General features: G+C 41.0%; 2 protein-coding genes across 5 annotated transcripts in view; one reads left to right on the top strand and one right to left on the bottom strand.

The window, feature by feature from the left end:
- The first annotated feature begins 553 nt into the window (after positions 1 to 553).
- LOC311022305 (alpha-1,6-mannosylglycoprotein 6-beta-N-acetylglucosaminyltransferase A-like) lies at positions 554 to 11,850 on the top strand. 4 transcript variants are annotated; one of them, XM_084023480.1, is made up of 19 exons: positions 554 to 683; positions 964 to 1,101; positions 2,877 to 2,988; positions 3,201 to 3,392; positions 3,822 to 4,013; positions 4,290 to 4,351; positions 4,481 to 4,570; positions 4,653 to 4,718; positions 5,003 to 5,179; positions 5,303 to 5,472; positions 5,607 to 5,735; positions 5,920 to 6,053; positions 6,154 to 6,287; positions 9,036 to 9,179; positions 9,499 to 9,645; positions 9,754 to 9,867; positions 9,957 to 10,031; positions 10,185 to 10,342; positions 10,928 to 11,850. In XM_084023480.1, the coding sequence occupies exons 1-19, from the start codon at positions 654 to 656 to the stop codon at positions 11,127 to 11,129; spliced, it is 2,466 nt and encodes an 821-aa protein (XP_083879606.1). In that variant the 5' UTR covers positions 554 to 653; the 3' UTR covers positions 11,130 to 11,850. The 4 variants fall into 4 exon arrangements, with proteins under 4 accessions (XP_083879606.1, XP_083879605.1, XP_083879607.1 ...); XM_084023479.1 differs by having other exon boundaries at positions 2,871 to 2,988; XM_084023481.1 differs by lacking the exon at positions 3,201 to 3,392 and having other exon boundaries at positions 2,871 to 2,988.
- LOC311022306 (transmembrane protein 163a-like) overlaps positions 11,470 to 23,583 on the bottom strand; it is a 47,713-nt gene continuing 35,599 nt past the window's right edge. Inside the window, exons 5-8 of the mRNA XM_084023483.1 lie at positions 22,727 to 22,823; positions 17,611 to 17,722; positions 15,602 to 15,743; positions 11,470 to 14,877 (exon numbers count right to left, since the gene is read on the bottom strand). Coding sequence (XP_083879609.1) covers positions 14,817 to 14,877; positions 15,602 to 15,743; positions 17,611 to 17,722; positions 22,727 to 22,823 — 412 coding nt within the window. The 3' untranslated portion in view covers positions 11,470 to 14,816. The remainder of the gene's footprint in view (positions 14,878 to 15,601; positions 15,744 to 17,610; positions 17,723 to 22,726; positions 22,824 to 23,583) is intronic.

Below are 23,583 nucleotides of genomic sequence, written 5' to 3'. Positions count from 1 at the left end.
TATTATTGAAATGATGTTTAGAACTGCCGACATGTGTTTTAGAGAGAATACCTGGCAAAGGTTCCCGTACTGGTTGCCAGGGAACCCAAGGTGTGTGTGTGTGTGTGTGTGTGTGTGTGCGTGCGTGTGTGTGTGTAGATCTGACAAATGAGGATGTACCTGAGCTCAGTTATTATTATTGTCAATAATTATTGTTTCTTCCCCCATTCATTTCTAATGATGAGTTAATTTTTGACCAGGAACTCCAAGAGGGTACAAAGGTTGAATACAAAATTCACAAAATGTTACGCAAATGAACACAATTGACTTTGTGTGTTGAAATCCTCTTTGTGGACAAAGGAATCTTAGGTCAGTCTGATCAAATGAATTCAATTTTTCAGTGATAAAACTTTTAAATTTGGTCGTATTTCAGCACGAGGGGCACTCATGCACTGCTGCAACACAGAGATGATTTGCGGTTTATTTTATATGTACCAATAAAACGGAAGTGATACAGCAGAAAAGTGAAACAAGCCATCTACACTGTGCCAAGTTACAGTATGTTGGCAAACTCGTTTTAGAACAGGTTGGTCAGCATCAGGGACGGATACCTTCTCAGATTATTTGCATTTGATAGATATGCTACCAGGGCAGCGTCTCTAGTCACAAAGTCCATGTGGTTACAGGAGAAGGATTTCCAAACGGTAAGTTAGAAACAATGTTATTTACTTTGTTATTTTGTGTTTTTACAATAAATAAGAATTGATAACCCAGAAAATTAGAAAAACAAGTTGTGTGTGTCTTGCTAAATGAAGTGTGGAGCTGGTAGAGAAGAGTCTTCCAGCATTGTGCTATTCGTTACAACTTTACATGGGAAAGTTATCAACAGCATTGATCAGTTGTTAAATTATTCCTTGTCTTGCTCGTGTGTTCAGGAAAACGTTGCATTTAATGTCAAATAACCTTGGTTTGTCTTAAATCAAGGTCCATGCCGCACAACATCCAACACCACTGCATCAGGCTTTAACTATGAGAAAACCGACGTATACCCTGTGTAGGACCTTGGGGATGCTACTGGTTATTGCTTTCATCTGGTTTCTGAGTTCGTCATACGTCATCCTGGTCTGTACTTGCATTCATTCATTCATTCTCCTCATGTATGTTAGTTACACTCAGTCAAATATTATATCCACAATGGAAAAAAATGCATTTTCTTCAGTATTTGTTTTAAAGATAAATGAGTTTAATAATTGAATGCATGACCTAGACTGAAATGAATAGTTTTACTTTATTCTCTTCATGTTAGAGTAAAACTGTACTGACATGTTGCAAATGATGAGGGGTCGTTAAGGCCATAATTCAAACTCACCATGCATACTATTAAAAATGTTTGGCCTCACACACTATTCAATTTCACTCAATCTTTAGTTAGAATGGTCGACCAACGTGCTGTACAGGACAATAAATTAAATAGTAAACATAATAGAACACAATACAAGAGAACACATAAAAAATACAGTGGTTCTGAATTAAAAGCCAAGCAGAAAAGGTGAGTCTTCACTAAGGATTTAAAAGCCTCTAGTGTCTGGGCAGATCTAATGTGCAAAGGCAGGCCATTCCAGAGCCAAGGTGCCACCGCAAAGGCTCAGTCACCTCTGGTTTGAAGTCTCACCCTGGGGAAATTCCACATCGTTTGATCTGCTGACCTCAGTGCTCTAGTTGGAGTTTGATGATTTAAAAGTTCAGCCAAGTAGAGAGGTGCCAGCCCATTCACGACTTTAAAAACAAACAACACAAGTTTAAAATCAATCCTGAAGTGGGCAGGAAACTACTGAAATACTCTCATACTCGTTGTTAGAAACCTCTAATATAGCATACTGAAGACCTCACACACACACACACACTACTGAAAATCAATCCTCACACACACACACTACTGAAACTCAAACCTCACACACAGTGTAGTTACATACAGTAGCTTATCTTACACACCTTTAGATTGAAACATAAGTCAACTGACCTGTACAGCAGGAAATGCAGTGAAAAAAGGAAGTAATAATCCAAAAAGCGTGCTCACTATCAGACAGTTTATGACCTCAACAAACATGCTTTTTTAAACTCTTAAATTATGGCCTATACGAGTGTCTGCAGTTCTGTTGCCAGCAGCTTCCCCAAAGGAAAATATCTAATATCAAATCAAGCTACGTATTGACCACACACTTCTAATAATGAATTTAATGTAATTACAGTTTGTCTCGATTGCGAAACGACAGTTGGCACAACTGCAGCTACATGTGCAAAACTCTAACCACAGTCTGCATTATCAACAGTCACCCGAGCTAAACAGTTCACATCAGCTGCAAAACCTTCTCAGTGCAGCGAAACACTTTGAACTATCGTCATGGCGACAGCACACTCTCACTCAGACACCAATACACAAGTTAGACACTAAAAAAAAGAAGTCTTTTCATCTTTACAGTTTGAATCATTTGAGTGACTTCACAAAAACATATTTTCTTTAAAGAAAAGAGTAAAATTCTTTCACTTGAACATTTTTTTTTTGTAACATAGGCCTACCAGTATTTGCTTCAATAGATATATTTTTTTTATTTTGTCTGTAGTTATTTACTAATGTTATTGTTGATAACAAACATGTAAACAATAGCATTTTCCCGTACATCTGAACATATCCTTCCTCTTCCTCCTGTTGGGGGCCTTTGGGTTCTATTGTAAAAATATGTTCAGTCTCTCTTACTTAGTGCACATTGTTTAGCAATAGAAAAAAAACGTAATACATTTTTTAAAAGCCCTAGCGCTCTCTATGGGCCGACTGCCACTGCTTTTCTTACCAGCTTTTTGTTTTGAAACATGTCTGTCTGAACTGGTTTTAGAGCAAGGCTGACCACGAAGTCATCAGCATCAGGCGGCACAGCGAAGCTGAAAAAGGCTTCAGGTATGAAGCTGAAAAGAGAGCAGAGATGATGGGAGTAGTGAACAAAACAAAGCTGGGTGAGAACACACATAAAGGGCAAATAGATAATAGTTGTTTGCTGCCATAGTAATGCTCTGAAACCCGCGTATTGCACCTTTAATTATTGTGACAATTGTGAGTCAACAGTGAAGTACATCTGAATATCTAATATTCTACATATAATAATTGTATTGAATGGAGAAGCAAGCATCTTGAGAAACTTAACTATCTCTCTCTATCCCTCTCTTAGTCTCTCGCCCACCCTTGAAGGACTACAAAGGAGAATTACAGTTACTCCAGATAAAAATGGAGGCAGAAAAAGAGAAAGTAAAACAGAGGGATGAGATGTTGGAGGAACTGCGCTCTGATAAGATACAACTGCAGCAACACATGGCTCAGATGGAGAAACTCCTGCTACAGGAAGTGAAGAAAGTGGAAATTGGTAATATAATAAAAGTGATCAAATTAAAAGGAAAATACCAAGTGTATTCCCTCAGTGGACATTTTAACACAATGAAACTCTACCATGCATAAGCAATTAAATTATATCAGCATAAAATTGATTAATTCAGACGTTGATTTGAGAAGTTTATACAACAAAAACACCCTTATGACTAATAATAATTAGATTCTTCAAAAACGGCAAAGTAGTTTCTCCAAAAAGCAGGATAAGTCATTTTCCTGGGAGTTTTTTTCCTGCCAAGCAAATACACACTTATGTTACATTTTTATGAAACAATGTCTCTCTTGTAGTACATGGTAATATATCTGACTTTATGAGTAATAATTGTATATAATGGCAAGCATCTTGAAAATATGTCCAAAGCAGAGGGATAATTACTCAGATTAACTCTCTCTATCCCTCTCTTAGTCTCTCGCCCACCCTTGAAGGACTACAAAGGAGAATTACAGTTGCTCCAGATAAAAATGGAGGCAGAAAAAGAGAAAGTAAAACATAGGGACGAGATGTTGGAGGAACTGCGCTCTGATAAGATACAACTGCAGCAACACATGGCTCAGATGGACAAACTCCTGCTACAGGAAGTGAAGAAAGTCACAACTGGTAATATGACTCCATCGAATTAAGAGCACAATGCCAAGCTTATAAAGATGTGTTAAAAATCCTTATAATAACCTTAACAACTAAAAATAAGGAATAATAATTAATTTTACATTTAGTGGCGTTATTTCACGCTTCACTCATAAGTCACGCAGGAGGAAATTATCAACATCTCCAGCACTTATATCCACTCAGAATTAACAGAAATTAAGACAATTTCAATAAACAGAGTGTATCTGAACACGTCCCTTGTGTGTTTCTCACAATCTCAAATCAAAGAGGATAAAAATTGCCCTCTGCCGCCCCTGGATGGACACCCAGAATGTAAGGGGAGAGTGAAGGTAACGCATGTCTTTATTACTGTTATAGCAATTTATATACCAAAAAAATACCCTAAGATTGCTGTCAGAATACTTGTCCTCATCCTTATCCATGTGTACTTTTTTGTTGTTGTTGTTGTGGCCCTCCAGTGGATGGAGACCGGGTGGGAGTCTGACCCCTGCTACAGGAGCTATGGGGTGGATGGGTCTCTGTGCTCCATCCTCGTCTACCTCAGTGAGGTACCTGAGTGGTTTCAAAGGTCTCACGTTAAACCTGGCCAGTGACGACTTCATCGCATCCTTCTCTCTGTGTTGTGATAAGATAGAGTCCTGGTGCCCCACCCTTCCAAGCCGAGTGGTTCCCACGCCGGTGGTGGAAAAGTCAGAGGTGAGGTCGAAGGTCAAAGAATACGTGTTACTTGTGTGTACTTGTGGTGAGCAAAAGGTTTACTAGAGTAGCGTTTCTGTGAGTTTATAGCAGTAGAACACAACCATTTGCATTGTAAAGGATTTATGGGAGAGAGGTCACCAGAAGGGCCAAAAGCATCCTTCATATTATTAAACGTGTTAGCTCATCATAACATATAAATTAGTGTCTAGATTGACCCTCAGCATTGATATTTTTGCTCGGTCAGTCTGTCCATGCAATTCATTTGAATTCATTGTTTTCAGGCGGGGCCTGACTATGCAATGGTACGGGAAAACCTAACAGATCTGTATCCGTCAATGGAAAAGAGACGCCAGTTCCGTTGGATTCTCCAAAGGATTCGCAGCATGGAGAACATCTGGATCGAGGCTGGACGCTCGCTTTCAGCCAAATACAACCTCACGAAGAGGAAAGCCAAACAGGTAACCTCCCTGTTGCTTTTATTGGAATCCACATTGACAGTTAGCTTGCTCAACAAATAATCTAAAACCTTTCTATTGGTTGAATTCTGGCAAGAGAGAAAACTGTTTTTGTTGCATTCCCAGATTCTGGTGCATCCCGGAGCAATCACGGATGAATCCAAATTTAGAATAGCAGAGTCCGCCTTCAGTGGGGGCCCCCTCGGCGAACTAGTACAGTGGAGTGACCTTATCGCCACGCTTTACATCCTGGGTCACCATCTACACCTCAGTTCCTCCTTACACAACCTCAAGTTGTGAGTACGCACACAACTAAAAAAAACCTTTTGGCACAGCCTTCGTTCTACCATAGTGTCATTGTAATAACATCCACATACATTTCCATTCATTACCCCTTAACAACTATATGTTATCACATCTCTCTCTTTAGTTTTCTAGGGCTTAAGACAGGTGCCTGCCCACTTCATCATCCAAAAGTGGAAGCAAACCTGATCTATACGGACATCGTCGGTCTAAAACAGATTCAGAAGGAACTACAAGCATCTTGGATCAAATACAGGTGAGCATCAGGATCCTGGTCCTGACTTTGACATCGACTGATCTCCTGACAGAATGTGACCTGAAGCCTCATGCATGCACATTCATGCATATTGAATTCTGTGAACGAGCAGCAGCAAAGGCTGTTAGAACTGCATGTGTTTGTGTTTGTGAGTGGAACCGTGTGCCTCTGTCTTGTTGATCAGGTGTATGATTCGTGTTTTGGACACATTTGGCACAGAGCCAGACTTCAATCATGCGGTTTGGGCCAAGAAGCAAAACATTACGAGTCCTTTTGGCAGCCTGAACCTGATCCCGATGCAGTTCTACACCATGTTCCGTAGGTTTCAGCGTCTTTTTTTTTTCTTTTTACAGAAATGCCTACATTTTTTTGTACTTTGTCTTGTCTTAATGAACTTGTATTGTCTTACCGTGAGCAGCTCATACCCCCGACAACACGTTTCTGGGCTTTGTGGTGCAGCACCATCTGACCTCTGAAGAAACTCAGAAACTAAAGTCGACCAAAAGACGAAACCAGGCACTCGTGTACGGCAAGAGAAACACGTTTTGGCAGGTAACAATGGATGCTAAACTATATGTATTTCTCCACATGGATGGATGGATGGATGGATGGATGGATGGATAGAAGGATGGATGGATGGATGGATTGATGGATGGATGGATGGATTGATGGATGGATGGATAGAAGGAAGGTTGGATGGATGGATGGATGGATGGATTGATGGATGGATGGATGGATGGATAGAAGGAAGGTTGGATGGATGGATGGATAGAAGGAAGGTTGGATGGATGGATGGATGGATGAATAGAAGGAAGGTTGGATGGATGGATAGAAGGATGGATGGATGGATGGATGGATAGAAGGATGGATGGATGGATTGATGGATGGATGGATGGATGGATGGATGGATGGATGGATGGATGGATAGAAGGATGGATGGATGGATGGATGGATGGATGGATAGAAGGAAGGTTGGATGGATGGATGGATGGATGGATGGATTGATGGATGGATGGATGGATGGATAGAAGGAAGGTTGGATGGATGGATGGATAGAAGGAAGGTTGGATGGATGGATGGATGGATGGATGGATAGAAGGATGGATGGATGGATAGAAGGAAGGTTGGATGGATGGATGGATGGATGGATGGATGGATGGATTGATGGATGGATGGATGGATGGATAGAAGGAAGGTTGGATGGATGGATGGATAGAAGGAAGGTTGGATGGATGGATGGATGGATGGATGAATAGAAGGAAGGTTGGATGGATGGATAGAAGGATGGATGGATGGATAGAAGGATGGATGGATGGATGGATGGATAGAAGGATGGATGGATGGATTGATGGATGGATGGATGGATGGATGGATGGATGGATGGATGGATGGATGGATGGATAGAAGGATGGATGGATGGATGGATGGATGGATGGATGGATAGAAGGATGGATGGATGGATGGATGGATGGATAGAAGGATGGATGGATTGATGGATGGATGGATGGATAGAATGATGGATAGATGGATTGATGGATGGATGGATGGATGGATAGAAGGAAGGTTGGATGGATGGATGGATGGATAGAAGGAAGGATTGATGGATGGATGGATAGAAGGATGGATGGATGGATGGATGGATGGATGGATGGATGGATAGAAGGATGGATGGATTGATAGAAGGATGGATGGATGGATAGAAGGATGGATGGATGGATGGATGGATAGAAGGAAGGATGGATGGATGGATGGATGGATAGAAGGATGGATGGATGGATGGATGGATAGAAGGATGGATGGATGGATGGATGGATGGATGGATGGATGGATGGATGGATGGATGGATAGAAGGATGGATGGATTGATAGAAGGATGGATGGATGGATAGAAGGATGGATGGATGGATAGAAGGAAGGTTGGATGGATGGATAGAAGGATGGATGGATGGATGGATGGATGGATAGAAGGAAGGATGGATGGATGGATGGATGGATAGAAGGATGGATGGATGGATGGATGGATAGAAGGATGGATGGATGGATGGATGGATGGATGGATGGATGGATGGATAGAAGGATGGATGGATTGATAGAAGGATGGATGGATGGATAGAAGGATGGATGGATGGATGGATAGAAGGATGGATGGATAGATGGATGGATGGATGGATGGATGGATGGATGGATAGAAGGATGGATAGATGGATTGATGGATGGATGGATGGATGGATAGAAGGAAGGTTGGATGGATAGAAGGAAGGATTGATGGATGGATGGATAGAAGGATGGATGGATGGATGGATGGATGGATGGATGGATGGATGGATGGATAGAAGGATGGATGGATTGATAGAAGGATGGATGGATGGATGGATGGATGGATAGAAGGAAGGATGGATGGATGGATGGATGGATGGATGGATAGAAGGATGGATGGATGGATGGATGGATGGATGGATGGATGGATGGATAGAAGGATGGATGGATTGATAGAAGGATGGATGGATGGATGGATGGAAGGAAGGTTGGATGGATGGATGGATGGATGGATGGATAGAAGGAAGGTTGGATGGATAGAAGGAAGGATTGATGGATGGATGGATAGAAGGATGGATGGATGGATGGATGGATGGATGGATGGATGGATGGATGGATAGAAGGATGGATGGATGGATGGATGGATGGATGGATGGATGGATGGATGGATGGATAGAAGGATGGATGGATTGATAGAAGGATGGATGGATGGAAGGAAGGTTGGATGGATGGATGGATGGATGGATAGAAGGAAGGATGGAGGGATGTTATTATTGTGTTACAGCAGCCGGTTATCCAAAAAATGCAAATTCACAGTGAATCTACATAACACTATACAGAGTATACATAATATCAAGAATATATTAGAATACACTATACATATACCAACCTACAACAACCACATATCAAATACAAGCACAAGATAAAATACGATGTAATACATTAGACTGCTGCTGGTCTTTTTTGTTGCATAAAATGAGGTCGCATGATAACAATATGCAAATCCGCCATGAGCAAGTTACTGAAGCAGCAGAACAAAGAGAGTTCTGTCTGACAGAGTGCAGAGCGCTGGCCGACATTGCACACGTAGAATGAAATCAACTTCCTCTTTTTTTGTGTTTGCACATTCCATTCTTGTATACATCCGCAATTTCACATGACACCCTCATGTAATACACACACTTGTCGAGAAAGCGGTGTAATTTGTGCCACATCCATTGGTTTTCCAGCGAGTCACCTCCCTTTGCTTCCTGTGCTGCTGCAGGAAAAAGGCGCATATCTAGACGTCATCCACAAGTACTTGGAGATCCACGGGACGGTCGATGAAATCACTTCCATTCCAAGCTACGTGCAAAACCACGGCATCGTCAACGGCAACCAGGTTCAGGTCCTGTTGAGACAGAGCAAGGTGAACGCGTCACCCTAAAATATACCCTTTTGGCTTTACTTCTCCCTCATTATTATTATTATTTAATATGCAGTACTAAATGAGTATAACTGAAGATTTGATCTGCACAGCTGGAGCTTTAGGGAACGAATTGATGGATGCAACATTTTTATAGATGCCTGAATAGAAAATGATTCAAGATAATAGTTTTTTGAGTCTAGTTTATTGTTGCAATGTTGGCTGGCACCATGTGGTGACAGTGAGGTACTGCGTGTGGTTACCACATACATCTCACTGTATATAAGGGGTAAGAATTGTTTTTTTCTGTGCTCTGTTGTAGGTTTTTGTCGGATTGTCTTTCCCATACGAAGGCCCCGCCCCCTTGGAGGCCTTAGCCAACGGCTGTGCGTTCCTGAACCCCAGGTTGGACCCTCCGCGGAGCAGCCTGAACACGGCGTTCTTCAAGGGAAAGCCCAACATCAGAGAGGTCGGGGGTCGTATCCTAAACTAAAGCTCGCACTCTGTACAAAAAAAAATCCTTTTCAACCTCAAACAAATGAACAAGAAAGGCAATAATGCAAAGTTTGTGTTGCAGGTGACGTCCCAGCATCCTTACGCCGAGGCCATCGGAGAGCCCTACGTATGGATGGTCGACATGCAGAACTCCACGGACGTGGAGAGAGCTCTCACTGCTATCCTCAATCAGACTGCAAGTACCTTCTAACACACCTTAGTGAGATTAAATATTTCCATATCTGTAATAAAATAAAAAGTTGTTTTTGCATATATATATTTCAGATTGAGCCCTACCTCCCCTATGAGTTTTCATGTGAAGGGATGCTCCAGCGGGTCAACATCCTGATTGAAAAACAGGTATTTTTTTACTTGACTGCAAACCAGGACAAATTCCTTGTATGTGAAAACGTACTTGGCAATAAATTCCTTTCTGATTCTGAATGATTCGTGGACGGGAAAAGGATTTTTTAGTAGTTAGACACGAACTCATGGCCTTGTTTTCGCCTGCAGGACTTCTGCAGCAGCGCCGGAAGCTGGCCTCCACTGAGCGCGCTCCACGTTGTGAAGGCCGAGCCGAATGCTTCCTGCAAAGATGCGTGCAAAAAGGCGGGGCTGATCTGTGAACCTGCATTCTTCCCACGTCTTAACAATGCGGAGAATCTTGCCAAGTAAGAGCTTAGACATCCCTTTGTCCAATCATGATTTTCCGTGTGTTTTGGAACACGGTTTGACAGGTGTTGTAAAAACAACGCTTGTCATTCATGAAGCTCTTAGTGTTAATATCTTTTTTATATTGTACTTTTCTTGTCAATGCATGTTTATTATTTATTATCCTTATTTTTTTACTGTCTGTGTAAACGCTGTAAATTTCCCCACTGCGGGACGAATAAAGGACTATCTTATCTTATCTTATCTTATCTTATCTTATCTTATGTTATCTCTGTAATCCAGGATAGGCTGAATGTTTCTGAGAATTCATTTCATATCAGTCTCAAGGTCGCGGAAATGCACAAGGACATTTAGTCAATGTTGTGAAAGGTTTAGGCAACAAAATGACTTTGTTATGGTTGGGAAAGTAAAGGTGTATGTGCGTGTCAACTTACAAGTATAGCGTAACAACCATAAAGTCAACATACTTTTTTCATGCAGGACCTGAACTCCTGGTTTTAAAGTCATGCGTTTGTTTGATTATTTGAAGTGCTTCATGCCTTTTTGATGCTGCTGTTGATTTGATATCCTTTTTGTTTCTTCAGCCACAGTGTAGAATGTCAAACCTCAGAGCTGTCGGACAGCCGCTTGGTGTTTCCGGCCTTCAACAACAGCAGCAAACACTGTCTGTTCCAGACCGACCCCCTGCTCTTCAGCTGTGTGAGATCAGACCCATCCTTGGTCCGCATCTGCCCCTGTAGAGACTACATCAAGGACCAGATAGCGTTATGCAAAGCGTGTGTCTGACTAACTTAAAGGACAACGAATGGTCCAAAAACTGATACATACACCAGTATATATATTAAAAATTAAAAAATCTCCTTCTCACCCCTGGTGGGGTGGTATCTGTGTCATCCTCAAGCTCGGGTCCTGTTTGAGGGTTCTGCGCAGTATCTTGGCTGTTCCTAGGACTGCACTCTTCTGGACTGAGGCTTCAGATGTTGTGTATATATATATATATATATATATATATATATATATATATATATATATATATAAATATATATATGTGGTGGTAGGGGAGCCTTTGATGAACATTGTGTGGTTGAAAAGGCGGGGTAGAAAAAAAGAATAGAAAACACATCTCAACATTAAGCAGGATAAAACTTTATTAATCAATAAAACTTTCCTCTTTGACAAAGAGATACCTCATTGGTCTTTTACATAAATAAATGGCGTTTACATAATCTGTAATACCACTGATATCATTACTGTACAAACAGACAAATAATCACTCCGTTACGGTCAGATTTATTGGAAATTCAATTACATCTTTCCATGTAAGTCATGTTTTGTGTGTGCGTGTGTGTGTTTGTGTGTGTGTGTGTGTGTGGCTGCTATGTGCTTGTAACGGCTGAAGCTGCGAGGGTCTTTCTTTCTTACACGCCCATGCAAAGCCTGTTAGCAACAGAGAAGTGGTTAGTATTGCTATCATAATTTTTGTGAAATAAAGTCAAATGAAATGGTTTGATGCAACGATAATGAGTCCATTCATCCATACGAGTGTCAGTGAATGCAACACGGATGCTTCGAGTGGTTTGGCACAGTTCGTCAAGCTGCAGAATTGGACTGGATGTTTCTGAGCTTTGTCAATGAATGAATGAATTATATGTTTGTGCAAAATACTTAATTGGAGGTCATCTGCTAGTGTGCGGGTTCAAATATTTAATTGAGCAGTGGATCATAGAATTATATCCATTCATTATCATATCTATATATAAATATATTTGCATTTTGTATATATATATTTATATACTTTTTTGGTATTCAGCTGCTGCACTGACCCAGTGATTTACATTGAGTGCAACAGCAAACATCACCCAATACTAGGGAGTGTAACGGGCCTAAATTTAATGAAGCATGAATGTGAGTGAAAATAAAACAAAGTGCAAAGAAGAGAGGTAGAAAGGATTTTGTTGCCAAGATCAAATAAGTCTCCAGTTCACCCGAACACAACGCAGACGACCTTGCCAGCGTAAGAGGACGTCGATGATTTGTTCTGTGCCTTAGGTGGTGTTTATTAGCATGTAAACACTGTGCTTTGCTAGAAAGAAACGGCATTGTAGAGATTGTCTTGTATGCATCGGAGGGGAAAGGTTACAAATCAGTGTGCTGTTGGTGAGTTGTAGGGATGTGAGCTGATTCACACCTTCGGTTTGTAGCTGTTCTTCACACATTGAAATAATCATCAGGAGTTTTGCACCTCTTCCAGTGCGTCGTTGATAATTACAGTGTAGAGCGGATGTAGGCGCCTTCGGGATCGCTGTCCAAGACCATGTCACCGTTTCAGCCTGAGGATAAATTTAGACTATCTCCCCCCGAGAGCCGGTGCTCTGAATATTATACCAACTAAATACTAACTTTTATGACATGGCCTGTCACCACAAGGGGGCGCACACGCACTCCGGATCCAGGTTTACAGGGAGAAGCCGGGCCCACAGTTATGCACAGTTACCTCCCGTTAGAGAGTGAAAATGTTTGTTGGGTCTATTCATTATTTTTAATTGAGCCAATCTAAATATGTTTGCATAAAATCAACCTATGAATTGAAATCAGTTTCATGAATATAATAATTCACCATTCCCTCCCAAAAAGCAATGCTGATTCGTGCCACCAGGTAGCTGTGATGATTTGAGTCTTGGACAGCGCTGTCAGATCTGACCTACATCCAGTCTGGAGTTTTTCACTTACAGTGCAAACATTCACAGTTGAAACTTTTTTTCATTTCACCCCAAAAAATCTACAGTAATATGTAAAACGTACATTTACAGTATAAGCACTATAGAGTAAACATGTTTGAATATATGCAACATTGATCATCCTTGTACTTTAATATATGCTGTCTACTCCATAAAGCCTTTTTATGTCGGCCATAAAGTACTACGACTATATGTGAGACTTTTTTGTTACTGATGCACCCAAACGGTGTACTAAACATATTTACAGACTGTGTGGTTTGTATTTACATTCAGTTTGTTGCACATACTAATGGATGATAACGGAGGTAACATGCAGAACGAATGCAGGTAAACACAGGAGTCTTGTGCTTTGTTTCTTAGGTTAGACACTTTGTCTTATTCAACTTCCCACATGAACTTTGCAAAAAAAAGAAAGAAAATAAAACATGAATAAAATAACATGAACAAAAGTAATAAATATCCCCATAGAGAAAATTACACATATAAGTATTATTGCAATGGTACGACAATATATCCATTATGTTTTCGTGACAAGGTGATAAATATTTAGATATTTTTTGTCCACCTTACCCTGAAACAAACTTGGATTTTATTACAATTCTTCAGTTTTTGGAAGAGATTCTGAATGGATTTCAGTAAATAACAGACAAATCAATGGATATGTATAATAAACGGCAATGCAACAAGTCAGATACAACAGTTAAGACAAAATACCCTCAAATCTTTCTCAGTTTTAATAATTCCATTGTGTTAAAACGGCCTCTAAGCTAAACTGTCAGCAACAAAGACCAGCGGATGAAGTAAAAGTCTGTGCTTGAATCCATTACATACAGTACGGTAGGCTGCGCATTGGATGTATAAACGACGTGTGCACTTTAGGTTTACGGCCATCGTATGGCAAATGTTTGCCCTTAGTGTCTCCTGTGCTCTTTACTGCTGTTTGCTTGCAGTTGTAAAGTTTCTAGATGTTCTCTGTCTAAATCTCCTTTCCTCTGCTTTCCACGTCCATGAGGCTGTAAAGTGGCCGCTCAAAAGAAAGGAGAGGAAAAGAGTCTGTCTGATATCCAAGATCTGAACTCAACTATAACTATAAGAAATTGGATTTTATATTGTTAGTTAAGATACTATAGGGAGACAAAGAAATTCTGTAAAAATTGTATTGTTGTATCTGGGGGAATTATTATAAAAAATCTACACCGTTCAATGATTTTTGATTTTGCTGCCCATTACGTCCACCCTGACAACAGTTGAACCCACCAAGACAATATACTGTAGTACTGTACTAAACTGTAAAACTGTGATGATGGGACAACATGATGTAATTTCAAAATGGGTGGTTTCCTGAACAAAAACTGAAAAAGTAAAAAAGAAGAATTTAACTTTCCAGTATGAGGTTGTCAATCACGTTCTTTTGTTCCAAAAGTCTCCATGTGTGTGTGTGTGTGCATGCATGTGTGTGCATTTGTTTATACATGTCTGGATGTATGATTGTACTATGTACAGTATATACAGTATGCATGTATATATCTGTGCATGTAGAGTCTGTATGTGCAGGCAAAATGTGTATTAAAGACAGGGAGGAGAGGGCGGAGGGCAGGAGGCAGCCAGGTGTGTGTGTGTGTTTCGGTGTGTGTGTTTGCTCATCCGGCCAAAACACACACACACACACACACACACACACACACACACACACACTCACACACACACACACACACACACACACACACACACACTCTTACTCAAAGCGTTCGTAGTTCCTTGTCTGCCTCACACGGGGCACCATGTCCACCAGGAGTCTGTGGACACAGAAAGGGAAACACTCATTGGAAAGCGTGTAAATGTGCAACACGTTCTCCCTCCAGCTAATCGAGAGGTTATTTTCAAAACGGTTGATGAAACGAACGGGTGAGGGGATTAGGAATTTGCTGAAGACAAGGTTGTTGTACGTCATAAATCATGGGATAACCGTTCCCCATCTTACCTTGGTTTTGTTTGCAATCACCACTAATGGGGTTTCAGTTGTTCAGCACCTAATTGCTTTAGTAAAAGCCCCAGAGGGACATGGGAGACCATCACAGACTAGATGAGAGATTTAAATTTTAAACACTTGGGTCAAGTTAGTGACCTAGTTGTCTTTACCATTTTACGGGCAATTAAGAGTCGTCAATGAACCTATCCCCATCCTGCATGTCCTTGGACTGTGGGAGGAAGCCGGAGAACCCGGAAAGAGTCCATGCTAACGTGGCGAGAACATGCAAACCCAATACAGAAGGGCCCCCTCTTGCTCTCACATACAAACGCCTGCATGCTATATGAGTGTCGTGTCAGCCAAGCTGCTATTTGACGCCTTGGCGGTGAGAATGGGTTGAAATGTGTGGAAGTTACTTCTGCAAGGCGTCTCAGCCTGTTAGCACCCCAGCCAGTACCCAGCCGGCAAACTGAGTTGTGAACCTTAGCATTAGTGCAATATGGATGATAGAAATGAAGAAATCATTTAGACTCTTGGTTTTTATATCTTACTTGATGCCATATGCCATAATGATGAGTCCGATGAGGACTCCGATGGAGCCATCCAGAAACCAGACGTCAGCATGATGCTTGAAGACTTCGGCGCTGATCAGAATGGAAAATCCCATGGTAGAACCCACCAGAGAGTTAAACCCTAAAAAAACACAGAGGAAAGATGTCGGACGGAGTCGTTTCAGTTGCCCAAATTGAACAGTGGCAGTGTACGAACTATGGCTGAAAGAAAGTAGTTCCTTCAAGAAACTGCTCACAGCGAGGTCTGTGAGTAACGGGGTCATGATTTCCTGAAACAGATTGCCATTGAGTCACTCAAATGTATTTTTTTGTGTGCTTTGAGCACCACAAGCCAAGTGACTTATAGTCCCATTATATTGGGGAGAAGGCAGACATATATAGGGCAGATATATTAACTTATAAATATGTATTTTTCATTTTGGGGGGAACTGACCCTTTATATTCACTTCACTAAAGGATTTACATGATTATTATCAAAGGTGTAATTGTGGTGATTTGAGCATGTACATGTTCATCTGAACAAGCCCAGATAGCTTTATGCTAAGCTAAGCTGAATTGGTTCATATATACCGTACAGACATGGGAATGGTATCAGTCCTCCTGTTGAACTTGGCACGGAGGTGGCAGAGGAGAAACATTTACATTTTTGAAACAGGCTTTGAATGCTACATAATGTTGACCACATCTGCTGTATTTGAGTTACGCTGTAAGGCGGCTGATGTTTTCTTTTATAATTACATTTCTCAGCACAGTGGTTTATTGTTTCGCCTGCAGTAAGTGTATAGTCTTATGGGAAATAAATCCAGTCTCTGAGAACAGCAACCTCAGGTTTATTGGATTGATGCCCTGTGCGTTCTGAGACCTGGGGATAGGTGTGTGTGTGTGTGTGTGTGTGTGTGTGTGTCTGTGTCCAGCAGCCAGTGGGTCATAACCTATTAGTTATTTGTGTGTGTGAGCAACTTTTTCTTTCTCTCTCTCGCACACACACACACACACACACACACACACACACACACACACACACACACACACACACACACACACCATTTGGTTTGTAATGCTTTGTTGTATTTTTGTGTGAAGCTGGAGTATGACATTAATCCTGGCCTTCTGGGTTGTAATAAAAGTGTATTACTATAGTCTTCTCAATAAATTGTACTTTTAATTCCATCACATTTATTGTCTGGTTACTTTGCAGATTATTTAGTTTAGTTTATTACATAAACTCTGTATTAATAAGTGGACGTAGTCATGGTGACTTCACAATTTTTTGAAGTGATTTTGGCATTTTGGCCACTGCCATCTTGGATTTTGGCGTCATTTTGGAATTTGCAACCAGTGAACCAGTGAACCAGTGATATATTAACTCTATTGAAGCTGTGTTGTGAAGCTGCTAACAAAGTTAGCTTAATAATTCAAGGTCAACTTGACATTTAAGTGTAGCTAACTGCATTGTTAGCGACCTGACATTGATTACATAGTTTAATTTTGACATAGAAGCTTATTATTGAAGTATTGTGTGTTGAGTTTTGACACAATAATCAAAATTCTGGGTTAAAAATGCAAGTAAAGCGCATCTTCTACCACTGTCTATCTCTCTAGTACATGTAAAAGTAAGTATTAGGGTTGTATTAAACAACATGTTTAAGAGACACACAAAGACACCATTCTGTGCAATATAATGTACATATATCTTTTATTATTATCTATTATTATATGTGCAATAATGTCGATTAATCCCCGGTTTTACTTATTTATTATTTATTAAACTTGTTTTTAATGATGCCTCTTGTTGTTGCAACACTGAATTTCCCCACTGTGGGACTAATGAAGGGTTATATTATGTAAGCCTTAGCTTCGGTTAGACCTATAGATTGGTGCAGTGTAATATTCATTTATTCATATTTAACTGTGTGTGTGTGTGTGTGTGTGTGTGTGTGTGTGTGTGTGTGTGTGTGTGTGTGTGAGTGTGTGTGTGTGTACACTACCATCAGTGATAAGTGCCCTGCTAGTCAGCACTCTTCCCAGCATGAACTTGGCCACAGCCAGTACAGCACATGTGAGCCCGCTCACTATAGCCACGCTGTAGAGGAAGTCGTCCTGCAGAAAGAAGAGGGAGGAGCACATTATTTTATAGAAACCATTAATGTTAATAAGATAGAGCCCAGCATGCAGTGAAACGGAGAGGAAGCTGCACACGGTGTCTGTAAAAGTAAACATTAAGAGGCACCGACGTTATCAGTCAGACAGAATGACCCACAAAGCTCCATCATTCATAATATATATGTGCGGGCTTGACATGGTGCATCAAGCCAAGGTCATTCAGAAGGCATGTTTACTCGATGTAAGGCGTCAGACAGACTCAGCAGAAAGCAGCACTTGGAGAGGCTTTCTATCAGAGTTAATTGGGCCAACAGGGGGGAGACAAGAGAAACTGGGATAATAAGACACACATGAGAATCCAACTCTATTGTTTTTGTCAGACTTCATATTTCTTCGCCAGATTTTGGGGTCGGTTGTACTTGTAAGGTATTTGGATCAAATCAGGCCTTGCACAAAATGGCGTAGTGATGTGATGTCACACATTCTCATAAAACAAGCTTGATGATGATGTTGTGACATTGAGCCGTCATGTCAGCGACCCTGAAATCAATGCAGGTATGTTAGATCTGCATTGTAAAAAAAAAAACAGTAAAAAAAACTAAATGATAATATTTCAGCAAAAAAAAAAAGACTGTAAAATAATATAAAAATACAATGTTCCATATTTAAAATGGTAGCTTGTGTATTTTGGGGGGGATTGTTACTGCTTAATGAAGTATATTTACAGCTGTTAGAACAATTACACTACTTTTAACAATGGTCGCGCACTGCTTCAATACAAATAATCTACTTCTATATTGAATATCTTTTTCTGGAATACAATTATATACCACCCATAAAACATTGGATTCACCTTTTTTTTTTAAATAAGTACATTTTCTTTAAGAAAATGGAAATGTAATGTTTATTCACATTTAAGGATTGTTATTGTACATTAACACTCCTTAAATTCACCATCTATCTGTGTATTTTTTTTAATATTTTCACATTAAAAAAATGTTAAATGTGTTACCTCGGCCAAAAATTATATATATATACCCAATAAAACATTACTCATGATTTTGTTGACTAATTGATTAGTTGATTTAATCGGAATTGTTCCCACATAGAATCACACAAATGCACGACTAGAAATAAGTTAATTAGAATAAAACAAAAAAAGCTTAAAAAAAGTGAATCGACTGAAGAACAAAACAACCAATAAGTCGACTAATCAATAAGGGTTGGTGGGGGGGCATTGGGAGTGGGAATACTTGTATTTGTTGCCTCAGTGCGCGTTGCCGTCTCTCCATCCAGGGAGAACCAATCGCAGCTCTCTGTGTTTAATCAGCAACTCGACACAGACAGCCTGCCATGAGAGCAGCGACCCAGGACGTGATGCGAATCAGGATTCCTGATTTCCCTCAAACCCCCCATCCGCTCGATACCATTGTACACGATACTTTCAAGGCTGCAATGTTTGACAGTATTCACACTGTATCGCTGCTGTCATCCTCTGTATGTTGTATGTAAAATCTCTCAGACTAAGAAACCTTCAGAGAGGTGTAGTCGGTGGCGTCGGCATCACTTTCCATTCTCCTTTTTTGCTTTTGGTAATCTCTACCTGGTCTACAAACACATCACTGCCAGCGAGATGAATCACCTCCGACTTCTGTTTGATCACGACTTCAGTGAACAAGGCTGTTTCTGCCACACACACACACACACACACACACACAGGCTACCAATGAGAAAAATACAAGTCTGAAAATAATAAAGCAGTGAAGACAGACGCAGTAATGGAGGGAGACACACTAGGTGAGCTTGTTGGGTGAGGGTTAAAGGAAGTCTGGATATAATGATGGAGGGGGGAGGGGGGGGGGGGGTGCAGACAATTAATGAGCTGGTGAGGAACGAAATTAGAAAGAGACGCAATACATGAGATTAATCCTGCATCTACAAAAGATCTGTAAAGGACCAGGAGCGTGCAAAAAGGTATAAATACAGATACTCAAACTGATCGTCAATTAGATGAAGGTCAAGGCAGAGAGAGTTGAAAGAGAAGGTACAGAACAAAAAAAAGGTGGTGGGATGTTGGAGAAAAGAGAGACCGTCAAGCAGACAGACAGACAGGCAGACAGACAGACAGGTAATAGCTCCCCTGAGACCAAAGGAACCTCCAGTTTCTATCAACGTCATGGCAGCGGAGCTTCAAACAAAGTCTGCAGAGCAACAACCTGCTTTTCATTCGTGGTTCAATGACTCATCGTCTCTTTCTTTTCCTTTTTTTTACAAAAATCAAACATGCACTCACTATGATCAAAAAAGGAAACACACTTAGTTTGTCTGGTGCATATAGCACCAGACAGGGAGGTCATAGCGACTAGCATGACCTCCCCCCCGCCCCCCCCCCCAAAAAAAAAAAAAAAAAAAAAACTTATAGCACTCTGATCGTAGCACTGTTGCTCTTGAACTACTAGTTTACTCAGACGAGGACCTAACACTTGTTCTACTTTTAGCTCTTACTTTATCGGCAATGATTCGTTGTGGTTTCCTTGTTTCCTTCTTTTGACAAATGTACTTATTGTAAGTCGCTTTGGACAAAAGCGTCTGCTAAATGACCTAAATGTAAATGTAAATGTTATACTTCCTCTTATCAGAACATGTTTTCTCCTTGCTATCTAATCGGAATCTGAATCACGTTTCTTCGAAAACAGCAGTTATCCTTCCGTGTGTGAGCAAGTTTCAACCTACTATCAATATTAATACTTTAACTATGACTATTCTGTAAATGTACTCTCTGAGTGAATACAATTTTTGTTTTTGAGTGTTTCCAGTATGTTTAAATGCCATTTTTAAGAATTTTAAGCACATTTCTTTTTATTATTATTGGATATCATGAATTGTAAATTATTTCGGGCCAGGATGATCGTGACATGATGGTGAAATTTAAACATTTATGTTGTCCCATGGCTGCTTGTATGCGTTCCATTGATCAACAGTTGGTAGTAATACACAGAAAAGGTGCTGGCTGAACATGGAAGCAGGTTTGAAACTATATAAGAAAAAAAAACAGCTTTGCATATATTTAGTGAGGGAAGTTCAACACATCTGTTTGGTTCCAAGTTAATGGAAGAAACATTTCCTGAGAGAAAAGGTCGCCTTCTCCCTTTTCATCGGCCCGTTCCACAAAATTAATTGTTGATTTCAGTGTTTTGGTTTGTTTGACACCTTTTCTATCGGGTTTATAGATCACTTCTTTATTGTTCTGTGGTTTCATGGGATTTTTATTGTTGTCTGATGTGGTGGATCAGCAGCTCAATCAAGCAGTGTGTTCACAGGTTGGTTTCGTTATGTCCTCCGAGCCGGGATCTACTGTTAAGAAGTAGGAATGTGAGATAGTTCTGCAGAAAATGACATCCCACAGTGTTTTTGTGCGTTCCTTTGTATAGACGAGTATGGATGTATGAAGACATCAGCAGTAACTTAAAGATCTTCTATCGATTGTTTGTTCATCATTCTGTGTGACTTGGATGCCTGTAATGTTTAGCTCACCCTATTCTTACCTAAGCAGGTGGTATGTTCCAGTCAGGTGAGGCTGACGAAGCAAAGCCGTTCACTAGAGTAACGGGGAAGAGCGATGAGTCGGCAGTTTGCTGTGCGGCTATTTTTGTTTCTCTTTAGTTTTAATTTAGTTGCATTGGAATTCCCAGGTTTGAGTTTTGTCCTTTGAGCCAGTAAACCTTTTTTGTTAATTGCTTTTTTTTATTTTAAGATTTCCACTTCTAAGTGACCTCATCGGCCCTTTATACTGGGAGGTGGCACTACAATGTGTTTAGAAGAAAGCTCCTCGGGGTAAAGGGGTGCCACCCTGATTATTGCTAAAAGGCCCAGCAGTCAAATGTAAATGAGGGTATTTCTGGGAGCGCTGCAGGAACCAGAGAGGTAGGGAAGTGAAAGGATGAGTTTTTGGTGTGTAAACATCCCTGTTTGACGGACGGATGAAGGTTAAATCATTTACAAACCAAAAAAGAGGGAGCTGGAGAAGATGCGATGGGTTCTCCCTGAACGGCGTGACGGTGGCGCAGCATGAAGACTATTTTGAGAGCGTATTCGTAGACCGTGCTTACACCTCCAGAGAGAGGTGGTGGGGAGGAGGAGGAGGAGGAGGGAGGAGGAGGGAGGAGGAGGGAGGTGTTGACATTAAGAAGAAAGTGCATGTATGAGAGAAACAGGAAACGGTAGTCAGGTGGAGGGAGAGTGTGACGTCAGCGGAGGCACAGCGGAGGGCTATAAACAGACACGAGGATGGATGTGTGCTCCGTGTGCATTGTGTTGACTCGGCTCTCGTACATTTCCATTCATTAGCAGCTTTCTCGGCCGCGGCGTGTACGTGAATGCTGTGTGCATTATTTACGCCATAAACTCACACCTTTCCTTAGAAACACTTTTGTTGTTTTTTTTAGGGGAGCAGCTAGTTGTGTTTTTCATAAAATCCTGTTTGCAATCACTGGAAAGAAAACGAAAGAAAAAAGGTTTTGACCTTGAGCACGTATTAAATAAATAAGGGTTGCCTTGGTCCAGGACGGCCACATGCAAAACCTCTGCAATCCACCGACATGAAGCCGAAATCTAAACAGAAATCAAGAGATTCAGCTCTTTTTTCTTCAACACACACATTAGGCGAAGGTCGACTGTCGGTCTCATTGAGACCATTCACGCTCACATTCACACCGACGGACGATGTAAGAGTTAAACCTAAACGTGCATGTCTTTGGACCGCGGGAGGAACCGGACCCGGATCGGGACCTGGATCAGGGCCTGGATCGGGGCCTGGATCGGGGCCCGGATCGGGGCCCGGATCGGGGCCTGGATCGGCTGCTGAGAGACGACCGATTTTTACACAAATTCAGTTTAGTTGTCACAAGTCGTGACAGACAGCCTGTGAAAACAGTTGTATGAGGTCTACTTTGACTCTAAAGAAGGGTGTGTGTGTGTGTGTGTGTGTGTGTGTGGTCTTACCACTTCGGGGGGCACCCTGGTCGCCAGATCATGGATGGCCTTTCCCACGATGCACAAGGAGGAGAGAATGAACACAACCCCGAGGACGACACACGCTCTGCAGAACAGAAAAACACAGAGTTCATAATACGACAGAATAATAATATGAAATAAAGACGTGAAGTCTTCCTCTGTTGCGTTTCTATCAGGATGATTTGACATATTTATCTGCTGCAGTGAAGAGAGAATAAATGTTTATGGTATCCTGTTATAAACACTCATCATATACTGATAATATCATATCATGATACTGAAGACCCGTTCATGTCTGATATGAGTTATAATAAATATCTCATCTAACAGCGTCAGTGATTGACTGTTTACGGAGTATTTGGGGCACCGTGTGTTTGCTGCCAGAATAAACAAGTAGCACATTCCAGTCAGGGAGCTCGCGGGCGCGGCTTCGTGATGTTTGTTCAGAGTTTTTTTTTAGGGGGGGGGATGCTCGCATAATGCATGCTCCCTCACTGTGGCGATGGAATAAGATACGGATATGGAATAATAATTCAACATCTCTCTTGCTTGATGATTGTGGAGTCACTACTCTGACAAATCTGCTGGGCCCGGATCTGAATACCTGCAGACGAGAGGAACTCTGACAGCTGCAGTGAGGTGGATTTGGACAAAACTGTGAATTCAAAAATAGAAATGTTAAAGTTTATTCCAATCTGAGAAATGAATCTCTTGAGAATCAATTTTACAGCCACTCGAGTTCCAGGAAGTGTTAAAGTACTCGATTTTAATGTGATGAAAATATGGCATAACATTAAAATACTAATGTACTAATACATGCACCGTCACCTGAACGTCTCATTCCT

The sequence above is a fragment of the Eutrigla gurnardus genome (assembly GCF_963514095.1).
Source record: "Eutrigla gurnardus genome assembly, chromosome: 12".
NCBI lineage: Eukaryota > Metazoa > Chordata > Actinopteri > Perciformes > Triglidae > Eutrigla > Eutrigla gurnardus.
The sequence above is the reverse complement of the archived record's forward strand: the minus strand, read 5'-3'. Positions and strand labels throughout refer to the sequence as shown.

What these genes read in the sequence shown, in the direction of transcription:
- LOC311022305 (XM_084023479.1), top strand. Translation starts at nt 654, where the DNA reads ATGTGGTTACAGGAGAAGGATTTCCAAACG. An exon ending in CGGTGGTGGAAAAGTCAGAG is followed by an intron (nt 4,719 to 5,002) that starts GTGAGGTCGAAG and finishes CATTGTTTTCAG; the next exon opens with GCGGGGCCTGACTATGCAAT. An exon ending in AATGCGGAGAATCTTGCCAA is followed by an intron (nt 10,343 to 10,927) that starts GTAAGAGCTTAG and finishes TTGTTTCTTCAG; the next exon opens with CCACAGTGTAGAATGTCAAA.